Source organism: Cystoisospora suis (assembly GCF_002600585.1).
Source record: "Cystoisospora suis strain Wien I chromosome Unknown contig_31, whole genome shotgun sequence".
Lineage (NCBI taxonomy): Eukaryota > Apicomplexa > Conoidasida > Eucoccidiorida > Sarcocystidae > Cystoisospora > Cystoisospora suis.
In genome coordinates this window covers 48,625-66,349 of record NW_027152833.1, presented here as the reverse complement: position 1 = coordinate 66,349, position 17,725 = coordinate 48,625, and the positions used below count along the sequence as shown (strand labels likewise).

Genomic DNA, 17,725 nt, shown 5'->3' with positions numbered 1-17,725 from the left:
TAGATAGATAGATAGATAGTGGACGCGTGCCTGAGAATGGGAACCTCCACCAGTGCCCCCGCCGAAGAGCACTACGGAACAAAATACTAGGAAAGTCTTCCAGCACGAAGACCCATCGCACAACATCTTCATCCATAGTGACTTGGAACCAGTCAGGCTTGTACACATAGAAGAGAGGGTGGACATGTGTCGTTCCTTTAGTGAAGAAAACACAGCTACGAGTCTCCCTCTGTCCTTACTGGTTCAAACGATCCTGTCCCGGGGCTGAGGCTCACAACTGAGACGGCAGGGCTTGAAGCGGCAGATCCTAGTACGGCAACCTCATAACTACGCACTACCTTCTCATCATCCCTGACTCCTCCACCTCCCAGCACTGTTACTCCAGCTGCCAAAGAGACGCAGGCGCACAGACAGTGATCTGGATGAACCTGTTCATGCCGAACGCAAGAGAAGGCACGCAGGGGTGGATCTATACACAAACGCAGGTGATACGACAATCCTCCATGCTCTTCTGCTTGAACTAGCACTCCTGCTAATGAGAAACGTGGCATCTACTGCATGAACCCTACCGAGTCGACTGATTTAAGCGGTAGTATGACTTGCTACGTGTTATCCTTGTATCCTTATAGATACGGGCGACCCCGCCAGCCCTATCTCCTTTTGACTGCACTGACTTACAGTAAGTCGTATCTATCTTGACGACTATTGCTATAGAGTTGAACTGTCTTCGCTGGACTGTCCTACTCCTACAACCTTGTGCTTGCGCTTCCTCGCTGAAAGGTGATGACGATGGACCGCGCATGGGTAGTTTTCAGGAGTGTCTTTCTCTACCGGGACAGTTTTCTCAGACACCCTCTCCCTACCTACCTGTTTGATATCCTCGACTCTCCTCATCTTCACCTGCAGCGACACCCAAGAGTTGTTGGCTACCCTCGTCCCAACGAAGCAGGAGCATTCTACCACAACTGTGTTCACTCAAGGAGCTTTCCATCGTTACAGTGAGAAGATGGTCGTCAAGAGGAGAGACTGAAAGGCCTGATACTCGCTGAGAGGCGCGACAAAGAGAGAAAAGTCCGGTGTGTGGTTTTCTCGGGCGAAGGAAGGAAGAAGATGAAACAGAGCGGGAGGGACAGGGCGAAGAGCAAAACAACTTCCGTTTTTCTATTCGAAGTTACCAACATGGAGATATGTATGACGGTGATATATCACACAGTAATAGAAAAACGGGACCTGAGAATCGTCAGTGAGAGAAGATGTGATATGAGGATGGCTGTGACTTGCTGAAGATCCGTTAGCTTCAGAGCCTCCGCCTACCCACATCATCCTTCACAAAGAGGGACACACAATCCGTACACGCCCTGTCCGTTCACAAAGAAAGCTTCTATACACTTGGCTTTTCGCTGAGGCAGAGAGAGAGGATGTTAGTAGAAACACTGCAATACAAGGAGCGAGTCCCTCATTTGCAGGTAAGACAATACAAAAACTTCACGCGGAACAACGTCAGTAAACTGAGAGAAAGAGATTAGATGGACGCGACCCCAGAAGATATAACGGCCACAATAGTGAGAAGAATGGAAGTAAAACACAATCGCACACCTGTACGCGGTGGGGTCACACACACGAACGGGGAAGGGAGGGACGAGAGAATGCAACGGCTAAATCGACTTCTGAAAAATCGAGTGTGACTCGACTAAGCTTACAGAGCCATGCCGATCGCCCAAAGTGAACGTTGCGACAGTACTAACACTCCATCGGCATCCCTTCCTCCGGCGTTTGTGCTTCCTGCTCTGCAAAGTTTTCCTAGTCGTCTCGCACTTCATGTGGTCTTCTCGGTTACCCTGCCGTGTCTCTTCTTCCTCTTGTCCGACTGCAGGCGGGCTGTCGTAGATATGAAAGAGTGGAGTCAATTCTAGTAAGGCAACGGTGGCACCTCCACCAACAGCTAGAAATCGCCCTCCCTGTGCACATCACCACAAGTACAAGCACGTTCAAACGAAGAAAAGGAAAGACTGGATAATGTCACTGTATATACACTGCAGAGGATATAAAGAGCCTCCGACACGCAGGCGAAAGAAACATACGTTCTCCATACAACGTTTCTTTCCTCGTCCCCGCGGGAAGAAAGAGATAAGAAGCTTCTTTGGAGTTGGTTCGAGTGTGCCTCGAACCTCTTCACAAACTCGTCCTCCTGCAGACTTGATCTCGGTGAGATATATGCGCGTCAAGTGAACGTGAGTCGGTAAAGGACAAAATGATATGGCATGCATACATCACATACGCTCATGCTATGGCATGTTTGTATACATATGGAGTACGCATTCTCTATCAGGAAGAGATAAGAATACAGAAAGAGAGAGGCAAAACAAACACGCTTGCTCCATCACAATCTTGAGGTTTTGTAAAAAGTATGTATTGACGGACAATTCCACCTTAGATCTGGTGTGACACCATGCAGATTGTTTAGGGAAACTTCTCCAACGTAAGTAGTAAAAGCGGGCGCCAGAGGTCTCACTAAGAGAGAACGACTTCATAGGACAAAGATGGCATCTGAAGTCTTCTTACACAAATCCACATCGAAAGGAGTTACAGAGAAACGTCCCTGTAACTCCTTCTGCAGTACACCTACCGATATGTATATATATATATATATACAGCAATGTATAGTGAAGAGAAGACGGGGCAGAGAAGGTTGAAGGCTCCCTAGGAGTTTTCGTGTCTCTTTGACGTGCCTTACCAAGAAAGGGACCACCGCCTCAACGGGGAAAGGAAGTAGATGAACGCAGAGAGCTGTGAGTACTCCGCTATCGTGATCTCCCTGGTCGACGCTGTATTTCATTGGCAAAGGCAAAGCAGAGGGGGGGAGACATGAAGTTGAGCTGATGATAGCATAGGTCAGAATGACTGGCTCTGCTGCTGGCGGATATTCCGCTTTGTGTCATTTCACATAGAATGAACTTGGAGACCCCTCGTTCATTCACACACGGACTGTTGAGGCTCTACTTTCGAGCAGAAAGCCATGCGAGTGAGGATACGAGACGAGAGTAGGCAGAAAAGAAAGTTGAGCGAACGAGAACCAGAAGCCTCCTAATATGGTATGCACACAGGGATAGATCGGTTATATGTCTGGGTATTTTCCTGCAGACAGCACACTTAGACATAGATAGATAGATAGACTGGAACGGGGATGTTTCCATACACGTATGATAATGTATACATGCGTATGAACAAGCAGACATGCGAAAGAGGTACAGTGAGTGGGTATCTGTGCGGATGCTGTTCTGGCAACAAAGCTGTCTTTGCTATATCGCCTCAGAGCAAACGCGACTCGAACTCTGCGGGTCTTCGGAGTCATCAACACATCCTGCCTCCGTTCATCTTTTTTCCTCTCTTTAGAAAGAAAGAGGAGGCGAAAGACGAGAAGAAAGACAACAAGAACCGCACAAGATCGGAAAAACTTGTTGTTGCATCCTGTAGCTCCTCTGTGCACTTTGAGCCCCAGAAGTGTTGAGCATGATGCCGAGCTGCGTGTATTTCTCCTTTCATGAAGCGGACGAACCCGTAGAACGCACATTAGTGCGTAGAGACAAGTGTATACGAATCTACATCTGTGTGCGGTTGGACGCTTATACTGACACTACGATGTAAGGCATACCTCCACGTATACCCTGGTCAACCTCACGCTCACTCCATCGCAAGGGACTGGTGAACGCACCTTGACTTGTAGGCACCTTGCATGCACATGTTTACCCGCTTCGATATATACTAGATGTAAACACCTATGCGTAACAGCCGACATGCGAAGACGTGTGTCGGCAAAAAAACCACTCCTTTCTTTTCCCTCTGCTTCTGAACACCGACAGCGCGAACGGAAGGATCCACGCTGTATACACGGCTATACACGCCTAGGGTGGAGTCCCAGTCGGAAGAACCGTAGGTACCATACAAAAAGTGGGTTGCTGGAGCTGGTGTTCAGCAACAGCGAAATAATAGACAAGAAGGTACCGATCCAGTGGGCACTCACACCCAACGCAAGACAGCAAGGATCATCTCAGTCGAACACGTGAAACTCGCCTACAAGTGTCGTCCAAAACACATCTGTATATGCGTATGTGGCACGCCTATAGAAAGCCTACCCGAATCAGAGGATATGTATATATGTACCTGTGCGTACGTCAGGGCATCGTATGTATTAGTGAAGGGAGCGATCAGCCACGAGAAAGCTCATGCCACACATCTTCGCCTCTCCATCGTCGCAGAAGCAACATAGGTACATAGAACTAATCCTAGATAAACAAACACGCATATGCATCCAGTGCTTCTGGTGACCCTGTCTATATACGTGTAAGACGGTCTTTGTATTTCTGCCATTACAGCTCTTACATCACTTCATTCTGTTGAAAGATTCCCTTGCCCTTGTCGGACGCACACCGTTCCACCTTTCGCTCGTCTACGTTTTCGCCTTCTCTGTGGAGGCCTTCCGGAATGATCGCCATATCCCCCTCTCCTTCTGTACGATGTCTGCTGAGCACCTTCACAAGCCCCGCAGTGTCAGACTTCCCCTCACTGTCTCCAGCCTGAAGAGCCTTGTTCACTCTTACTTCCTCAGATCCTCCTGTAATCTCGATGGCGTTCTCCTTTGGTCGCCTTTCTTCCACGCTCCTCCATCCTCTTAGTTCTCCACTACCAGCTTCTCTTGTCATGTCTTCTTGCCTTACTTTCTCCTTACCTGCTGTTCGGATCTCCACGTCTTCTCCGTTTCTCCATGAGCCCCCTTGATTGACCTGAAAGAGTACAAGGCACCCCCTGTGTTGCGAGAAAGGAAAGACTGAAGACGCGGAAGAAAAGGCTGAGTCTGGAGAAAGACATCCTAGCTCACTTGGAAGTGCCTGTTCTTCATTGCGGACATCTACGAAAGATGAGGTCACGTCAGCTTCCCTGTGGGCGGATGAGTCTTCCCTCAGTGCTTCTCTCCTGTCCGAGGGCTCACACGACTTACTGGATTTAAACGCTTCTCGTCCTTGCGTTCCTCTATGTGCGTCACTATTGGAGTGCATAAGGAAGTCACCGTGACAACGCCCTCCAACAACTACTAAGAGCGCACTCTGAGGTGGTTCTTCATAGATGCCGTGTTCTCCTCTACTGAAGTCGACAGAGAATTCAACCTCTCCACTTTCCTGCTTCTCCTTGTCTCCTTGCTTCTTCGTCTCGTCTTTCACTTCTTCTTCTTCTTGAATTCCTACGTCTCTCGCTTCTATTTCATCTTTCGCCTCCTCTTCTGCATGTCTTAGTTTTTCACGAATTTCGGAGAGGAGCTGTTCGAGTTCCGCTCTCTGCAATCTGTGTTCTCGCTCCCCTGAAGCGCATTCACCTGAGTCAGCAGCTAATGCGGTGATTTCCAGCCAGCCCCACCGTTCGTCCCTGTCTCCATCCCCTTCTCTTGTGTTGCCTGCTTGGTCTCCACTTAACTGGCGAGAACCGGTTTGCTCACGATTCAAAGAAGATCCCTCACCATCCTCTTCTTCCTCCTCTCCTTCTCGCGCAGAATAAAAGCCATCATGCATTTCCTCATCGCGAGAAATACTAGCAGAGAATGACTCCTCGGCCCCAGAAGCTCTTATGTTCACCTCCGCATCGCCGTGCCCTTGTCCTTCCCCCTCTCTACCACCATTCATCATCTCAGTCTCCACCTCTGTAGCATCTTCGATGGTGACCTGATCAATCCTTTGCTCTGAGCCTTGAATCGGAACCCCTGCTCCGGCTGAATGTACAGTCGAATCGGGCTGCCCTGTTCCAGAGACACTAGAAGCTTCTTCTTCTTCTACCTCCTCTGGTCCACCTCCTTGAGATCGATTAGCTGTACTAACTCTTTCTTCTTCTCTCTCCCCAACAAAAGAGCATGGGGCACCACCTGGCTCTGCGTCACCTGTTGAAGAGCGGGAAGGTCCTGCACTGTGTGGTGAGCTTCTTCCTCCGTTTCTGGCTCTCTGAGGTATTGACATCCCTTCCTGTGTCACTGTTTGTGCATCAACCGGCCTGCCAGACAACGAAGTTCTCCCGGTCTCCTCTCGAATCTCTTGTCCTGTTCCCTGTTGGTCAGACGGTCCATCCTCTCGGGCTGACTCTCCCTCTACAGGTTCTCTTTGATTCTCTCGTTGTTGTACCGACTGGAGCCGTGCTTGTTCACGAAGGGAAATTCTTCTTCTCAAGGCTCTGTGCTGTCTCGCTTCTTCCCGGAAAAATTCTCGCTGTAAACTTCGTCTTCTTTCCTCTAAGCGGCAGAATTCCAGTCGGTCCTGAACTAAATGCTCAGCCTGCCGGAGTCTCCGAACAGAAGCGCTGCGCATGTCCTCAGCTCTCCATTCAGAGCTCGGGGCGGCAGCAAGAGTAGTGGCAAGTCGTCGCCGGAGACTCTGGCCGGCGAGAACGCCCGGAGAAGCAAACCAAAGAGCTGAGAGAGGGTTCCTACGACACGGACCGGAAGAAGGGCTCTGTGAATACTCACACCATCTGCGCAGACACCTGGACTTCCCAAGAAGACGAATAAGAAGACGTAGATCACGGCGAGACAGCGTCGGACCATCACGATGAAGATGAGGAAGGAGAGTCCGTAAACACCTTCGTAACTTGAGCCTCTCTGAAGGTGAAAGAGAGACTAAAAAAGGAGAAGATGATACCCTGTAGCGGCTGCCCAATCCGTGTCGACTGCAAGTCTTCGCCGCTTTTCTTTCTACACCGTTCGAATACTCTCTAGACGTCTCCAGAGAAGAAGACGAAACATCAAAAAGCACTGGCTGCCAGAAACAGACGCACTGCGGTTGGACATGACCGCGAACTTCAGCCCGCACCTCAGAAGAAAAAGGGGATGGTGGTAATTTCACCCACGATGTTGTCAACGGAGAACCTCTCTCTGGGGGGGAACCGAGTTTGAGAGATGCAAACATGCGTCCCTCCTGTTTAACAAAAACGTCCCCTCGCCATGAAGAAAGTACCGTCAGATCTCTCGCATACGGCAGATCTGAGACTTCTGCGAGGGTGACAGCCTCCAGGAGACTAAAATCAACACCAATACGTTCCCCGTGCGAACTCTCGGCGGTTCTGCGTGACTTAGCCAGACCACTCACAACGCTTTGTGAAAGAATAGAAGGAGACGAAGAGTGAGATCCAGCAAACAGGACAGAGGGCGGAGAAGAGATGACCCCTGAGTCCACAGAGGGAGTTGAAGCAGAAAGGTTGCCGCAGACGAATAGTCCACATCCCCCAGGGCTTGTACCTCCTCCTGGCCGCTGTCGCCAGTGAGTGGAGTCCACAGATGAGTGAAAGCAGGAAAACGCCGTTGCAGGAGAAGAAGTTGTACGCCCAACAAAGGCGAACAGATGACTACGCGGATGGACTGCTATGAGGTTCGCTATAAACGGGAGTTGCACCGCATGAGTCTGCGACAAAAGACACGGAAAGTTGCACAACAAAAAGAATCAACTCTTGCTCCGATGTTCACATGATACGCCTTGGCGTTATATTCCAACTACATCTACCCAAACACATGTAGTATACGGCCACAGGGCTTTACAGACCATCAGATAAACTGTAACTGTTTTGATGAGCCATTCGCAGTTCGGCCATATAAAAGCTGATACGCTGGCATGGTTTGAAAGAAAAAAGTGTGAGGCACTCTATATGGGTGAAGCGACTTCCAGGTTTTCGCGACTGAAATGCAGAAGAAAAGCAGAATACACATTGAAGTGGGCGATACCATTCGTGTCGTCGAATGTAGGCTGACGACATAGACCGCCGAGAAATCACTTTGAAGCTCGTGGGGATAAGATACGACAAACCGGAGGCCACGTCTCAACGTCCTCAGCAGAGACACCCTTGATTCAAGACTTTCGTACACTCGCTCGCTTCCATCCAAAACAGACATCAATATGATACGAACTCTTGCAAGCGTAGAGATACATCCATAGAGTGAGTACACGCATCCATGTGTGGAATACACCCACGTACACATCCCCATGACTACAAACCTATACTCATACATGCGTATGACTCATCATAGTGCACAAGTTGTCTGTAGACGCTCTTCTCGTCTGAGAGAAGCCCAGTGTGTCGTCGGTAAGTGCCTGCGATGACGCATGTACACAAGCTTGATAGGTTCGCAGTGCTTGAATCACCAAGTACCGCCGTATGGATGAAGACCCTTCCCGAGGTGCTTACCACATGCATTCCACTGGCGGTCTCGACGTCCCAAAGAGCACGGGGGCTGGAGTATGATGCCGGATAGAAGCATAACATGCGTAAAACAGGACTGTTTCCCTTCTCTCGTCTACGGTTTTCTACATGTCTAGCCCTACTATTAGTCAGAGGTAATGTCCCGCCCTCCCTGTCTTCCTCCACGTCCTCCTCAATCCAGGCCACTGCCGACAACGCCTCGCTCGGACGCGGTTGTTGGGGCAGGAAAGAGACAGAAGAGCATGAGGCAGAGCAACTAGAAATGTCACAAGAAGAAGCGCCATAAGCGGACGAACATGATGCAGAAGGAGAAGGAGGCCGTCGAGGCCTGTAAACGAGTGAGCTAGCCGGGGTATAGACAGGGTGACTGACGAGAGGGAGACAACGGAAGGTGCAAGGGAGTGTGGAAGAGACAGACGCAGATGAAAAGGGGCCCGTGTGCGTGTCTGAAAAAAGAGACAGTCAAAAGAGAACAAATGCTCCATTTTCATGTCAACAGTTTCTTCTAGTTTTGTGCACAAGAAGCCCGAAGGTCAAGGAAAGACACGAGGACGGACGAGTAAGTTGAAATCCACAAAGAGAGGGAAGTGAGACAACGTGACACAGCAGAAGCTATGACAAACGCTCGAAGCTAATCCTAGGTAGAGAGAAAGAGAGCAACAAAACACTACAGACAAGAGCACCCAAAAAACTATGGAAAGTATGCTTACGCGAGAATAAATATAACTAGCCCTGAGTGCATGCATTGGTGGTTCAGTCCCAACCCTCCTCCTGCTGCGCGGCGACTCTGGATGCCACACCTAAAGTGCACAAGTCAAGCGAGAAAGAGTACGAGCCCACTATATTAAGACTTACTCTTGGTTCGTGCGGTCCCCCCTAGTATGGGTGACAAAGCCGTGCCGTCAAGCACCGGGTTAAGACTGGATGGTTCTCTCACATCCTTCGAGTACTCTCCTCGTCCCCTATGCGATGCTCTCTCTCCAAGATGCTTTTCCTCGAGACCGGCCTTGTTGAATACCTCAAGACCTCCTTGGTTTGAAGCAGTTCCGCCTTCACCTTCTCCTGCGTCTTTCCCTATGGTACTAGAGGGAGTACCGATGTAGTTATTCAGTGAGAGGTCACCCACCCTAGAGTCTTCTTCCTCGTGTCCGACGGAAAGAAGAAACCATTCTCCAGAACCTGTCTGAAGTTTTCCCCCCCAGACACCGTGTCTCACCAAACATCCACCGTAATCAGTTAGCGCAGCCGCACCCGGTGTGATGTCTTTTTCACGCCTCTGCCCCCGTACCCGTTTAATCGGTGAAAGGAAGAGAGGCAGGACACCCACCTGGCACGTCCAAACAGGGGAAGGCAGATCAAGAAACAACGGGAGGCCAGAAGAATAAATCGATGTTCTGGTGTCTTCACTGGGCGAGAGGTCGGCGGCCGGGTCTTCGGAAGAAGAGCAAGAAGAATCGAGAAGAGATTCAAGCGAATAAGCCAAGAGTACCCCCTCACGAGTGCCGACAATGAGATGGGATCCGCAGACGCTGTACAGAAAAAGTTGATTGCAAAAACACAAACACTCGGAGCACTCACCCAAAAAGCCAGCAAGAAACATTCAGAGCGTCCTAGTGTACTTATGGAGTGTGTACAGTGCTCTGCCAAGCTAGCCTGTCCATACAAAGCCATTTCACGAACAACCGCATGCATACGAAGTCACGCAGCGAAATCCCCCCCCATAGCTCTCCCCCTTCCTTTGCTCTGCTGTGCTCGCTGCTATGAAGTGGAGGAACAGGAAGGAGAGACAGCACTCTGAGAACTTTTCTTTCGCGCCCTGGAGACACAGGGAAAACCTCCAGAACGTACGAGTCAAACTTGACAAACGCACGTGCTTACTATGACATCCGGTATAGACGTAAGTCAGTCTACAGATTCCGCCCCGCTTCCCGAAGAAAGGACACCCAACTGAAAAGAGTGCTGCAGATGACAGGAGGAGAATAGTTCACATGTTGTTATGGCAGGGTCTACTAAGTCGACAGGGAAGCAGGAGTAATACATTCACCTTCTTCAAGGGAGGTCAATGACCTGAAAGAGAGGGAAAGCCCATATGCTTGTTAGCGATAGATAAAATCACACGGTAGCTACAGTTGGACAATGTAGGTACACACTTCTTCTTTGGCTGCAAGGTTTCCCTGCTGTGTCGACACAGGTGAAGTCCTCGGAAAAAGATTCTATTTCTGCGAGACCATGTAATTCCACCACAGTCATTTTTCATATGCATCCATACTCTGTTGTTCTTCTGTTTCTTGTCTAACTTACCTCATCGAATGGACGACACGCTGAGGCCCCATACACCCAACCCATACGCAGCTGTTAGCTTTCAAATCTTTCCTGATAGAAGTCTTCACCTCCGAGGCGTCTGTACCCTTGTCTCGGTGATCCTTTTCCTCCTTGTCGCCATGCCAGCCTTGTTGATAGGTATCATCAACATCCATTTGAAGGAAAAGATACCCACTGTCATAAGCAATCCCCCAGACATACACTTCAGTCCTCGTCGTTGCGTGTCCTTTACATGCAGACTTGGCAAGAATCCTTCGTTTCTTCTCTACAAAACTGGAGGAAATGTCAGTCTCTCCCTCTCTCCATACGGTCTCGGCAGCGATCGATGACAGCGTCACCCCGTTAGATATGACGGGTGGTGAAACGCCCCTGTCTCCAGGCTGTTTAGGAGACAATACGTTGTCTACTACGAGGGAAGGACATGGAGCAACAATAACAACCGTAATGAGAGAGAACTTCATCTTTTGTTGAAGCAGTAGAAGAAGCCCAGAGGCGACTGCACTTCCTTTTGGATTGGATGCAAGATTCTCTTCTGATGGAAACGAAGAAGAGGAGGCCAGCACGGCGGCGTTACCTTTGACCCTGTATGGAGAGTTCCCGAGAAAAGAGCTCGCACCTTGGTCAGAAGAGGTGGACTTGAGGTACTGCGCCAAGCGAAGATACGGAATTGGGACCAAGGCAACTGAGGTATCTGTGCACCTCAGCCGGAATGTGAACAAGTCTGAGATACCAGCGCAGAATGAAGACAAACGGAGACATTACACGATAAACCGCCAATCTTGTTTTCGTGCCTTGAGTGATATGGAGACAGATATGCACACGTATGTATGTGTGCATACGTGTGAGTGTGTACGTATATGCGTCTGTGTGTGTACATGTACCAATACGCACGTGTGTGTGCATATAACAGTCGTAGTCTTCTAGTAAAACTCAATGATCTACAGAGCATCCACTACGTGGTACTACTACTAGTACGAGTAGACACCAATCTACGTCCACGACTCCGTGATAGTCAACTTCCTTTGTAGTGAAGAGGGCCTCCTTGACGTTATAGTAGGACAAAGCAGCATGGGGGAGACAGGCTTCATGACACTCCGGGGAGCAAACTCTCAGCCGACATCTTTTATGACGTCTTCCTTCTTTGCCTTTTCATTCTCTATGCAGTATCTGAGGTATGAGCCGAAGGACCACCATGAAACTGACGTGGATCCCTTCAAAGAAAACGCCATATCTGTTTGAAGATGCAGTTTTTCGCCGAGACCAACGCAACCAATACGCAGGAAATCATGCACCTACTGAGGACGGTTCCAATCTAGTTCGCAGAGCAATTCTACAGACCCGAATTTCCCGGGAGTGACAAAGAAACGATGTGGAGTTTATGGACTCCACCTTCACGAATCAAGACGCCGTAGTCTCACTTCGGCACCCGAGTAAGTGTATAGAGAGATCTATATGAGAAACTGAGCAAAGTAATCTAGAGAGATATATGTAGGAAACCGGGGTGTACGTGCATAGGCGGAGACGGCCAGACATAGCCTCATGCGAGGCATAGCCTCATGCGAGAAATCGAAGGATCCCGGCAAAGGGATGTACAGACTAGTATAGAAATGTACGGATCCTCACCTCCTATGGACGTGAGTAACCACAGCCTTATTCCTGTGCCGCCACCACTTAAGAGAAACTCCTTCTCTCCAGACAAGGAACTTAAAAAGCGCTCTCCTCTCGGGCCGTTCGACTGAGTCTCTCGCGTAGGACTGCCACCGCAGTGTCCCTCCGAAGAGGAAGTGTCTCCTACAAAGTTACTGAGTACCTCCCGAGAGAAAGAGAGACGTGAGGCGGAAACGTGGGAACTGTCAATGTCTTCGAAGTCGGTAAAGAGAACGCGGAGTTGTCCCACCGACCACCACAGGCTGGCTGAGACGGAGCCAACGAAGTGTACATACACGCCGTCTCGGACTACTTGAATGATGCCTACACGGAGGTATAGCATAAAAGAACACCCGAGCACCAACGGTTTGAAGGCCAGAGGAACTCAGAGGAACTCTCCAGAAGACCCGGTACAGCAATTCCTACTCGCTCGCCCCTACTAGCGACAGAACTGCTGTTTTCTTCTCCTTCGAAGTACTTCGCATGAACTCTTTTCGCATGCTCAGCCACAAAAAAGCCTGTCACGGAAAAACGAAATGGTAGGATGTGCATCCAAACAGAAATCCGAAGAAGAAACAAACAACACATGTAGATACGTATAGCGGGGCCTACATCATAAGAACACGTCCTTCCTAAACAACCTACGACAACACGAACGTGCCACCCCTGTGCGACACGCATTACTACAGCTCGTTCACAATTTGCGCTTGCAACCGAGTCTCCGCTGTACGGACGACGTATCTACCAAGCCATGTGAATGAAACGGGTATTGAGCTGTGCGGTTCTTGAGCCCTGACCTGTACAGCTTCTCTGAAGATTAGTAGAACTCAAAACGAAAGGTTCAATGAAAAGAGTTCGGACGTCCGCACGTAGACAAAGACCTCTCCACCTGCAATACCGTTTGCTCGGCAAGGTGTCTGTACCCTCTGGCTTTTCTTGTTCTCCCTTGTGATGTCGTGCTGGCCTCGCGCTCCCTTGTGTACCGCCGATCTCAGTTATGAGATGAACGCATTCTATCTTCCTTTCATTGTCTTCTACAAGGATTTCCTCTTTCCCGAGTGTATTGTTGACTTTGACTCCATTTTCATCTAACAAGGAAAGTTCTGTACGGTCTTCATATGTCTCAACGAGATGCACCCAAGCCTTCGTCTTCAACGATGTCTCTCCAGTCAGACTTCTTCCTTCTCTCCCGAACCTAGATTGTTTTTCTCTATGACTATTTGACTGGCTCTCGACTTCTGACCCTCTATGCCTTCTCTCGGTGGTATCCTTCTCCTTTCCAGGACTCTCTTTGCTCTTTCGCTCTTGAGACTCTATTCTAACATGCTTTCCCTCATGCGGTTCGTATCTCCACACGGGCACCGTCTTGCTCTCCACTCCTCCTTCACCCTCATTTCTCTCAAGAACCGGGTCCCTGCCCCCCAGGTCCCGCTCTTCCGCTGAGAAGGGCAGTAACCACGCTCCCAGACAAGCGTGCGAGGTTTGATGGATGTGCGCCGGTACACCAGCCTTTGATGAACTGTCCAACACAGCGTGGTCATCTGATGCTCCTACTGAAGACAAAAGTCGGTAGCCTAGAGAAAAAAAAAGGACAGCGAGGTTTCCACAGCCTACACTTCAAAGCGGCGGCTCCCTCTCTCAGAAGCGTTTGAAAGAAAAGAAACCCTACGGCAGCTGGAGCCTGGTGTTGTGTTCTCTGTCCCCCACGAAATAACAAGATTATGGTATAGATGACTGTCACGTAGTGAAGGCGGGCAAGGGCCGCCTCCACCGACCCCCTAGTAGAAAAGCTGCAATGCCGTCCAGTTAAAAGAAGACATATTACTGAAGAGAAAGCGATCAATGCGGCCTACCTGCCCGAAGCTCGTAGAGCGTAGATTTCGGCCATCGCCCGCCGATAACATAAACTATCTCCCACCCTTCGACGTTCTGTATGAGAGAAGGGAGGCATGGATTCTTTCCTGGCGGAAGAGTAGAGTGACTGTTTACAAGTGAAGACGACGTCTTAATTTCCTTGGGGAAACAGATGGATTGCTTAACGTCTCCGGGGCAAAGCTGAAGGGCTTGAGCGCCTCCCACGTCAATGCTGTGTTCCACGCAGTCACCTCCTTTAGAGAAAACGATGTTAGACTTCATGCTTGTTGTCGGGGGACGTAAAAAGGCGGACAGTTGCGGCGGAGGCCTAAAACACGGAAGGCTCCGAGAAGGCACAACAATGTCTGGAAGGCAAACTGCATTCGTCAGGTGAGTTCGAGTGTACAGACACCTCACCGCTCGGAGACGCCAACATTCAGAAGACAAGCCGACGTTCTGGCATGTCAATCGGAGAAGCCAGTCACTTCCACGTTCCACTAAAGCCACAAGTAACCACGATACGTCCTCTCCGGTTGTGGGCCGGGCACTTGACTGTCGGTTCTCCTCGGTAGTTTCCATTTCTTTCCGCTTTCCTGTTTTGGGAAGGTCTTTGCAGTCAAGAGACTTATCAAAGGGTCGTGAACTCTTCTTGGAAGCGTGTGGCGGAACAACTGTCCGTGCCTCTGACGTGCCTGATGAGTCCGAGGGACATCGAGACGAAGCAGAAGGAATACCTCCCCCCCTGGCAAAAGGAGGATAAAGGCAAGCAGGTAAAGAAGCGCTCAAAGAGGACGAACAACGGCAAGAACCTAGTGTACAGGATGGATGATGAGCTGAACCAATGCATGTAGTCGAAGATGAGAAAGAACCAAGTGTACAGCGACGGGACTCCCGTCGAGATAGAAGGGGAACCACATCTCGGACTACGGGTTCTGGTTCTCCGTGTGGATGTCCTTCAGACGATTGCCTCTCCTCGTGACCCCTCGACGCGTCACCGAAGCTCCAGACGTCAGAAAGACACCGGACCTCACACGCCATCTGCAAGCGAACAGAGTAAAGAGACCACGACATGTACTCTCCATTGCCAGTCTCCTCACAGTCTCTCTCAGCTGGCTCATAGTTTCTTGCGTTTTCTCTTCTCTCAGCAAGCTATAGACGACTTCGGAGACCAACGGAAAAAACGGAAACGAAAGAGCATGTAAGGCGGGTGAAAGATATTGCAGAAGGAAGCGTAAGACGGAATAACCGTGTAACACACGTGCTTTCTAGAGAAAGAACCAGCAGAACCGGTCTACACAAACAGAGGAGCTTGTTGTGGGTCATCAACCACAAAACACACGGGTTCTAAGTCATATGTCATTCCAAGATGTATGAGAAGTGTACCAAGGTAACGGAGTCCTAGATAGATAGATAGATAGATAGAAGGCAGCTCAGGACACCGAGACCTACCCCCTGTCTGTAACCAGTTTTAGTTAGGACGATGCACGAGCCGACCCCCTTGAGGCAATAAGTCCCCAGTAAACGAAAAAGATTTACCTGTCCATGCTGCGTAGACGACATAGTAAAGAGCAGGAAACCACTTGAAGAACGGTTATAAAGAAGCCATAAAATGCGCCCGTCCGGAACCGGAGAAGATGCGTGTTCGTCTGGAGGGAGGTCTAGGCGACATAGGAACTGATGCGGAGAGGAGACGTAGGGAGACGAAGAATCGGCACTTGAGAAAGGAAGACAGGAACCGAAAGAATCCTGTACGCTAGAAGACGAAGACGATAGCAGAGATATCGGAGAGGCTGAGGAACTCCCTAAGAAGGAAGCATACGAGGATGAGACACTACTCTCTTTCCACTTTAACCGCCATCCGCAAGAAGGACAAGGGAGAGGACGACCAGTCGGTCCTGCTTGAAAAACACAAGCTTCGGCCGGGGCGCAAGCAGAAGAGGGAAAGTTCTCAAACGCAGGACAGAAGCCGTCACAGAGCCGATGTAAGATCCGGACACGCGGAGGAGAGACGGCGGAGAGCGACAAGGAAGCTGTCGGTGCTGATTGAATGCTCGACGGTAAGGATGACGTCCACGGAACATGACAGACGTGCTGAAGGCAAGTGATGGCAGGCAACGCAACGTCAGGAAATGCAGTCGTAGCTCACGCGCAGTTACTGACCACAGACCTTGGCAGGCACCTACGCTGGTAGCGCTACATGCGGTCGAAGCACTTCCTGTATGAGAAGAAAGATGACTATACAGATGTGCGTGTGTGTGGGAATGAAGAGGTGGATATATATACGTATGTACATGTGTGCGCTGTGCGTCTCAGGTATACCGCAGCTCTCTGACCATTCATCCGGTGCATATGCATACGAACTACATAGACGTAAACACGCGTAGCGAAGTTGGAGTATAGTCTTATGCATAAGTATACATATATGTACACACACACCTGCACATTGTACTGCACCTAGAACAAGTACATTCGTGTGTGTAAAAGCAAATATGCGAGCTCCATTGAGGAAAGGTTCAGATGCAAACGAGGTCGTTTTCTTTGCATATGTCCCTCAGAACTCACGGCGGAACAACTTGGCTTCAAAGGCTCACCCGACAACGGATGCCCCTGCAAGGGCAAATGTCAGAAATGCCATCGTCATGGGTTACCCTCTTCCCCTGACTTAAGGAGCGCTCTTTCCCTCTTGCTCTTCTCTGTCTCTTTCCTTCTCCCTTGTTGAACTTCTTCGCTCCACTTCTCGCTCTTCTGTCTCTACCTCCACCCCTTTCGTCGCCGCCTTCCTCCTTTGAAAGTCGTCCTTGTTCCTCGGCACAATGACTGCGGACCTTCCGTATTCCCAAGAACCCAGGCTCAGTCTTATATCCAGCTACGCCATCTGTGGCTTCAGCTCGCTCACCTTCCTCTAACCCAGCAGAGCTTCCAGTCCGATCAGAAGACGGAAGCGTAATCTCGAACACGTCCAAGCCGTAAGAGGAAGAAACAGCGACCAATGCGCCGGGAAAAGACGGACACGAGGCGACGGCAAGGGAGAACAGCGAGGGAGACTCGCACGGCCCTGAGGTTTGTCGGCTTTGCTTCTCGACAGACGAAGAAGGAAGAAGCTCAATGCAGGCACCCTGTACAGAGAGCCAAACAGAATCCTAGGAGGCGCTTACGTGGACCAAGACAACCTTGGACATTGAGTCTTTAAAACGGGACGCACTACAAAACAGAAAGGTGACGTCAGTAGTAGGAGGAGGAATCTAACCAGGCACAGGGTTGATGAAGAATGAAGGCGCAGAGATAGGGTACAGACACGCACGCATACGGGTCCACAATGGAGCGCCAAGGACGCCCCGAACCTGCAGCCACGCGGAAAACAGAGACGCATGCCTAGTACCTAGACCAGCCCAGACCTTTGTACTGCGTAGGAGTGCACCTTAAACTGGACTGAAGTAAATTTTCAGGTTCCAAAGTGACAAGCAGTACCGGTAGGAGAGCACCACAGACGAGCCCACGGCCTCCATAAGATGAAGAGAGCCTTTTCTCCGTGCTTTTCTCGGTAGGGAAGACAACCCGAAAGAGAAGAAGAGAATGACGCAGGTTACACGAAGACGAAGCCGGCGACTGCCCTGTCGAGGCGCTGTTCAGGGGCCGGAGTGACAGTAGGGGACGTCGCCGAACAAGTACATGCGTC

At 50.1% G+C, this 17,725-nt stretch overlaps 1 protein-coding gene across 1 annotated transcript in view; it reads right to left on the bottom strand.

The window, feature by feature from the left end:
- CSUI_000087 (srs33) overlaps nucleotides 1–17,671 on the bottom strand; it is a gene marked incomplete at both ends in the record, with an annotated part of 23,494 nt that extends 5,823 nt beyond the window's left edge. The window contains 14 exons of the mRNA XM_068060321.1: nucleotides 240–385; nucleotides 868–1,045; nucleotides 1,701–1,958; nucleotides 2,735–2,825; nucleotides 4,381–7,433; nucleotides 8,212–8,672; nucleotides 9,082–9,755; nucleotides 10,528–11,269; nucleotides 12,172–12,519; nucleotides 12,993–13,769; nucleotides 14,049–15,087; nucleotides 15,586–16,140; nucleotides 16,641–17,165; nucleotides 17,518–17,671. Coding sequence (XP_067927712.1) covers nucleotides 240–385; nucleotides 868–1,045; nucleotides 1,701–1,958; nucleotides 2,735–2,825; nucleotides 4,381–7,433; nucleotides 8,212–8,672; nucleotides 9,082–9,755; nucleotides 10,528–11,269; nucleotides 12,172–12,519; nucleotides 12,993–13,769; nucleotides 14,049–15,087; nucleotides 15,586–16,140; nucleotides 16,641–17,165; nucleotides 17,518–17,670 — 9,000 coding nt within the window. The remainder of the gene's footprint in view (nucleotides 1–239; nucleotides 386–867; nucleotides 1,046–1,700; nucleotides 1,959–2,734; nucleotides 2,826–4,380; nucleotides 7,434–8,211; nucleotides 8,673–9,081; nucleotides 9,756–10,527; nucleotides 11,270–12,171; nucleotides 12,520–12,992; nucleotides 13,770–14,048; nucleotides 15,088–15,585; nucleotides 16,141–16,640; nucleotides 17,166–17,517) is intronic.
- Between the last annotated feature and the right edge of the window lie 54 nt (nucleotides 17,672–17,725).